Source organism: Malurus melanocephalus, unplaced genomic scaffold, assembly GCF_030028575.1.
Source record: "Malurus melanocephalus ecotype Western Australia unplaced genomic scaffold, MMel_1.1 scaffold_215, whole genome shotgun sequence".
NCBI classification, from domain to species: Eukaryota; Metazoa; Chordata; class Aves; order Passeriformes; family Maluridae; genus Malurus; species Malurus melanocephalus.
In genome coordinates this window covers 107,415-114,699 of record NW_026623447.1, presented here as the reverse complement: position 1 = coordinate 114,699, position 7,285 = coordinate 107,415, and the positions used below count along the sequence as shown (strand labels likewise).

General features: G+C 41.2%; 1 protein-coding gene across 2 annotated transcripts in view; it reads right to left on the bottom strand.

Annotated features, from left to right (window-relative positions):
- Positions 1–7,285, bottom strand: part of GAS7 (growth arrest specific 7) — a 104,850-nt gene that overhangs the window by 2,637 nt on the left and 94,928 nt on the right. The window contains exon 13 of one of the 2 annotated variants that reach the window (XM_057374092.1): positions 4,675–4,960. The exons of the other annotated variant lie outside the window; for it this stretch is intronic. Coding sequence (XP_057230075.1) covers positions 4,949–4,960 — 12 coding nt within the window. The 3' untranslated portion in view covers positions 4,675–4,948. Of the gene's footprint in view, positions 1–4,674; positions 4,961–7,285 lie in introns of those variants that run through there. 2 annotated transcript variants of the gene reach the window in all.

Below are 7,285 nucleotides of genomic sequence, written 5' to 3'. Positions count from 1 at the left end.
ATTTCTAAGTAGGTAACAGCAAGTGTCATCATAGGAATATATAATTATTTTACAGTTATTACAAGCTGCTTATTTCTAAATAAAGTATTTCTAGAAGACAGGAACAAACTTTACAATTCACATAGGTTAGTAGAGTCAGTGCAACAGCTGTGAAGAGAGTCGGCGGGAATACCTGACTGTCCTCCTGGGAATATRCATAAATGCCTATGAATAGGCATYAAGCTGATGCAATACGAAATKTATTTAAAGAYGTCTYCTGTCAATASCAGGCKTGCCTCTGGCAGATCGCCAAGCACCCGACGTCGTCTTCTTTTKCTTTTASRTACCCTATTGTCATTTATTAAAACCTTTTAAATTTGATCAGGAGAGYGATTCTCGTTTTTCACMGGTGGCACTGCGGCTGGCTGCCGCCGGTGTGTTTTGTGAGGGAGCCGTGCCTCCCGCCCGCCATGGCCCGAGCGGCCCGCGCCTCATGAGGGGGCAGAGACAGCGGGGCTGGAGCCACAGCGCCACAGCGCCACAGCGCCCCCTGCAGCCGCATCCGCGCCACCGCACCGTGCCCGCCCGGCCACAGCCACCAGCGCCCCTGCCGGCCGGGACCGGAACTGCACCGGGGGTGACAGCCGGAACGGGGACATTGGATTGTTCTGTTTGTTGTTGCTGCCGCTGTTGTTTGTTTGTCTTGATATATGTATGTGTACACACATAGTGGTAAAGAACCGTTATTTTCCTGTATCTTTGCCTGAAAGCGCCATTGTTTCAAAGTTATAACAGTTTGGAGGGAAGGGGGTCATATTCTCCATTCCAGGAAGGTTCCTGCCTTCCTGGGCAGACACCCGTCTCTTTAGCCAGGACAGACAGCTAAAAACAGCCCAGATCAAAAGCAACAGAGGCAGTATTTGTACAAGAAGACCATTTACACTGACTACATTGTGCTGGAGCCATTGCCTGGAGTYAATGCCTTGGTGGTTACTCACAGCTCCACACACAGATTGTAGAGGATTTTGTATCTTCACTGTCATAACCACTTCGCTTTTAAACCAAGCTTGTGCCCAAAATGCTTCTCTAGGCCTCTTCGCCAGTACCACATCATAGAGGTTATACTTATTTTCTAAGATTTTAGAAGATACAAATCTTTCTCCAGATTTAATATTACTCTTTTAGACAACAGAATCCATAAGAATTGCAAAACAATTTTTTAGCAACAAATTCAAAACAGTGCTTTCATATAGCTGTTAACCAAAATTCTAACAGCTGTTAGCTAAAATTCCTCTGAGGTGAGGAATTGCAGAGCAGGGGGACTGTCAGGAGGAAAAGCAACATAAATAAAAAAGTGCTACAATTACTAGGAAAGAAATAGCCACCCAGCATTATGTCATCCTCAGTGGGTCTACATCTTAAAAATCTTGTGTGGTTCTGTTCATCCCACCTGGTGAGAACAGGGCAGAACTAGGTCAGGCACATAGCAGGAAGASTTGGGTCAGAACTGTTCACCCTGGACAGCAAATCATCGGGGCAGGAGGGAAAGAACAAAACAGTGAATTGTCAGATCATGGGCTGATTGCAAAAGCAAGAGGCTGCTCTTGCCACACCAGAACTAAGACAACACATTAACCTGGAAAGGTGCAGAGCAGTAGGTAGCGGAAGGAGATGCTTCATATCATCCATTTCTGTGCAGCTGTTTKTACATGATGCTATGGGAAGGTTATATGAGTTCTGAAATCAGCTCCTGGGAGACAAGAAAATCTGCCAAATGCTGTTTAACTACAACACTGACACTGYTGGGGAAGAGAGTCCCAGAGCAGAGGATCAAAGTGTAATCTAAGGATGAATCACAATGTACTTCATGTAATTCATAACAAAGCTTTCTTACCCCACCCTTCCCTATGAAACTGGTGCTTACTAGTCACTGTCATGCCAGTGCACTTGAGTACATGGACCTTTGGCCTAATCCAGAGTTTTACTTTCCACAGACTTGGGAGATAAGAAATGAATTTGTTTCAGCAACAGCAAAAAAGCATAAAGCAACACAGAGCAAAAAGGCATTGAGCACACATCTGCCTCTAATATATGTAAGCACCACAGCAACCAGGCTGTTAACTACACAGCTGCACACAATTTGCAGGCATTTTCATGTTCATGTGCGCCAATATGAAAGATCCCTAAGAACTGTGAGCAGTTTTAGGAGGGTGCCTGGACTTAACCCCCACATTTCCACATTCCGTCACAGTGCATCCAGAAGTCTTCCTCCCTTTTACATAAACTTGCAGAAAGTGAAAAGGCAGTCAGTGGGAAGAGTCCCTGAAGCCTGYGAGCAGAGCTGACTGGCACTGTAGAACTCAGCTTAAAGACATCCAAGAAACTGATACAAAAAAMCAATCCCAGTCTATTTGAGCAAAGAACCAGAGACAAATGACACAGTCTTTAAACATTTGTGAACTCTGAAATAAAAGGAAAAAAAAAATCATAGCTCTGTAAATAAAAAGACTGTAACTTATGCTGTAGCTCTGGGAGACTTGAGTGTTTGTTTTCTACTTCATAAAACAGGAAGTCAAAATCAAATCAGAGCTGGAGGTTTTCATCCTCTGCTTTCAGGGACTTGTGAAGATACCACTGCAAACAGCCTGCAGCACAGACCACTGAGGTTGGACTGTTTGTTCCTACAATGAATACTTCACTAGTGCCTGTTGGTAATTTTTTTCATTTGTACAAGGACCAAGACAGTAATTTCCCCAAGTAAGAAATATGACATTTCTGTGGTTTAGTCAAGCTAGAAGATCATCACTGCTGAAACTTCCGTTGTGTGTGAGGTTAGTTCAAAGTAAGCTGTGCAAACAGCATTCCCTGGGCCATTTGATCTTGACCATGAGTTCAGAAATTGTCATTGTATTAACAAAAACTACGTGACAGAAATGGTGGTAGTGTAGCAAACCAGGGAAGATTTTAAGATCTGAGTTAAACCAATTGCTTTAACTTTGCACGTAGCTTTACTTTTACTTTAGACATAGCTTTACTTTTAGGGCCTCATGCAGAACATAGGTCAAATTGACCTCTGAAGGTTTAAAAMCCCTTTCAGCCCATTCACCTTTAGCATAAGTTTTAACCTCTTCAATTTACTCAGAGCAGTAGCTATGTCTGCTCCTATTTCAATAGCCTTGTGTGAATCCTTCCATGAACACTGCAAATCATCATGAGCATCTGTGCCCTTCTGTAGGCTGGCTGTCTATCCATCCCAAGCCCTGCAAGGCAGAGTTGTTTCTCCATGTGTACAGTGGCCAACACAGATGAAGACAGATCCAACAGATCATTGTYAGGCCCCAAGCACACCAACAGGATTTACCTGCCTTAGGGCTGCCCACTGTTCCAGGAGCACTGCTTGAGTTCAGGCCTGAGACATGGTGGAGGTATCTCCGGTGTGTTGTAGGTGCAGTTTTTCCTCCTTTTCTTCTTGGATGGACATCACGCTTTYGTTGTAACCTTTGTCACTTAGACCTATGTCTGCCTCATTTTCTATTGCTCCTGACAAAATTCCATGGATCAACCTGGTTCTTCACCTTACCTTTTCTTGGGATGCCGATGAACAGTTACCACACCCTGCTTTTCTCATACTTTACAGACCTGTGTCCCTGGTCAGCACTCTGCCTGTGCTGTGGTCACTGAACCCCTGGTTTGTTCCACCCTCATGGAGCAACCTTGATTCTTGCTGCTTCCTGACATTATTGCTCAGCATATTTTTCTTCAGGAAATGTGACTATTTGTGATGGTTATTTAAGCCAAACATTAGAAAATGCTAGAAAGTACTCCACTGGGTTCCATCAGGGAAAAGAATTGTCCAGTAGAGGATTAGAGGGCCACTTTCCAATCTTGACACCCTGACATCCATCTGGCACACATGCTGTGTGTCTTGGTACTTCCAAAATCATAGCCTCTCACAGTACAAAGGTTCAGCATCACTTCTTTCTAACYGCAGGTTATGCCCTACTCTTTGAGAAAGGCCTCATGTTCTGCCCTGCCAGTGCTTTGCCCTAGAAAAATACTGTAAGTGCAAGGCTTTTCCCTGAAATCTCATCAAGTTTCAAAACAGGTTTAAGCAGTAGTGCTTGAAATAAGTAAAATGGCTAAAATCTGGTGTGGTCCTGTGATGACCATGAGTCAAGGCCATATGTGAAGAAAATAAAACTGTTATAAATACGTCACATGGCACAACACAGGACATGRCCTGTCACCTCCTCTTTCCTGGCCCTGTTCTGAATTGGGGGACATTGAGGCACTGAAAACTATCAGTGCACAAGGATGAGTCAATTGTGGTGACAAAGCCAGATTTGAAAAAGCAGACAACTTTCAGTGATGTGGCAGAGAGGATGATCTCTGCTGTGGGCTMCATCATCAGCCCTGCTAACACACCTCACCATTTTCAACTGCCACAGCTCAGTTCTCTGAAGGCTGTACACTCTCAGTCTGGAGCCCTCTTAAAGAAGAGGGAGGCTCTCTGATACCTGCTGTGAAAGTTTGCACTTGCACTCCAAAAAAAATGCACCTTGAGGTAAAGAAAGGGCTTTCAAGTACAGGGGAGCAAAAGCACACTGGACACATAGTCCCAGGGTTTAAGTGGCAAGTTGCTTAAAAAAAAATGCATGACATAGCACCATCTTCTGTATTTTACAAATAAGAACCTACAATATTTGACCCTTTGTTCAGGAGAACTTTTAGCTTAATTTTCAGATAAAAAATATTGAAAGGAGAAAAAWTTATTAACAACATTTTATAGCAGTGTTTTCAACTGAGCTTCRAGCTGCATGTGAAGCTTGAAGGTAAAGGACTCATTGGGTGGGGAAGAGCTCCAGATCACTCAAAACATGAAAACACAYCCATCCCAWGGCAGCTGCTCTCAGGATGCTTATGGTCAGCTTGATGGCTTGTTAAAGAACTGCTTAACCACAGGCTGTTTTTAAATTGATTTCTGAAAGAAAAAAAAAAAAGGGAGGAACCATATGTGTTTGAATATCATGTGAAGATCTGAAAAGGGTAAGTACAAGTAGACTACATCCCAGTGATGTGATTGCAAATTCAAGCTGCAGTAAGATCATATCAAGTGGCACTCCACAGAGTGTCTGACCAAGACACTGCACTCACAAGGTGTGGAGATTGTGGGAGAAGTAAAAGCAACTGGGTAAAGACAATTCCATGCTCATTGTCTCTGTACAGTTTATTTTACAGGAGATGAGATGAGCACTATGGTGTATATAAACTTGCAGAACAATATAGGAAAATACAGTTTAACCATATGAAATTGTTTTACAGTAACACAGAAAAATTACATATAGGAAATGCCTTCAACACTGAAGGACAAGATCCACAGCTGACATCAAGTAGCTTCCACTGAACCCGGCCAGTTGACCCAAGCTGAAGATCTGCCCCTTAAATCTTTTCTTCATTCAACTTAAGTTCAGTAAGTGATTCCTTCATCTATCCTCAGGGAACAAAAGGCATCCTATAACTCCCACAATGATCCAAGATTTACTAGTAACCCAGACTGAGGCTGTATGAGAAATAAACTAAGGAGTCTAGTCAGCCAAAATTTATGGGAAGCTATAAAATTTTGGTTAAGCATCTTKAAAAACAAGTCATTAGTACTGGCAAAAGACAACTTTCCTAGAAATTTAGAAGTATTTAGGAAAACKTACATAAAAAGGACCAAATAATCAACTTTATTTTGGTAAAAAACACTGTTTTAGTGTATGGTAATCTGGCCTGCCTGGGAATCTCTCCTGCTACAGTGTTTGCAGAACTGCCCCGTGGAATGCTCACACAAGAAAATCATCTAAGGAGAAGTACCTGCTGTTTTCATAATGGATAGAGGCTGCTGTTCCTAAAGAGTGTTTTTGACCTAAAAGAGTGTGGACACCCAAATTCTTTAGGCTATTCTGATAATCTCAGCCATTTCATAAAAAAACTCCAAAGGAACAAGGGATTTCAGGTCAACCATTCCCAAATTCTGGGATTAACGACTAAGATTATTATGATAGCAGATGAGAGATCCCTGAAATCACATTCAGCTTTTGAGTTCCAATTTTTCTCAGCAACTGCTGTAAAAAAATACTTGTGTGTTTTTCTTCTTATTATTATTAATTTTATGCAATAAAGTGTAACAACTCTTTTATGCACAATTATCACTGAGTACTATTTTTATGCAGATTTCCCTGCTTATTCTACTAAGACTCATACATTGAAGGATGGATCCAAAGATTAGCTTCAATGCAGTTGCTTTTAAGTCTAATTTTTTTTTATTCAGTTTTTGGCATTGAGAACTTAGGAYGCCTGAGCTGGATAGTAAATTACCAGAAACAAAGGCAGGTCTCCTGGAGATGTGGATGTCCTAAAAGTGTGCACAGTTCAGAGCAAGGAAGGGGGCTGAGAATCCTGCACAGATCTGTGCACAATGGCTGCTCTTGAGATTTGGTAATTTTTAGGGTTAATCTGTGTATTTTACATGTTTGTAGCAGATACTATTTAAAGAGGCACTTCAAGGAGATCTACTAGCTTTTTAAAAAAAATCTAGAATTTTAATAGGGTTGTAATACAAGCCATTACTCAATTACTTGTTAAATCAGTAGCCCTAAAAGACTGCATATATTCAAAATTATAGTCCTGTCCACTCACTGAACCTGGATGGAGCAGCTAGAAAGCTTTTTTTCTGAATATCCACTGAGTTTGTCTCTTATGACACACCTGAAATAGGTCAACTTAATGTAAGTTGAGGGAATTAAATTTGAATGTTTCAAATCTATACATTTTTTTCTGTAATTATTATATGATTAATCTTATTTTTTTATTGGTCTATGAAAGATTTTATCCACGTACAATTCTTAGATTCAGATGCATCAGTAGGCACAAAAGGTTTCTGCCTTGAGGAATGCATGGGATTAGAAATTTAAGCTGAATTGTGCTATGTTGGTCCCTTCAGTAAAAATGTCCAGGAAGAAAAAAGAAACTGTGGCTAGCACAAAAAGAAGTTATTACACTTCCAAACCTGGTAGCTGATAAGAAAAATCCAAAATAAAAACCAAAATAACCTCTCAAAAAAGCTCTTAAAGCTCTCAAAAAACACCCAAAAAGCATGAAGTTTGGTCAGCACATTGAAATAACAGATATGTTCTATGAAATTTCAAAATTAAAGGAAAGGTCCTGAACAGTGGTGGATTTCATTGATGAAGGGCTGGCTACAGTAACAATGGAAAGGGAAAAGTAAAAGTGAAAGATGCACCATTCATRTGAATAAAATCGA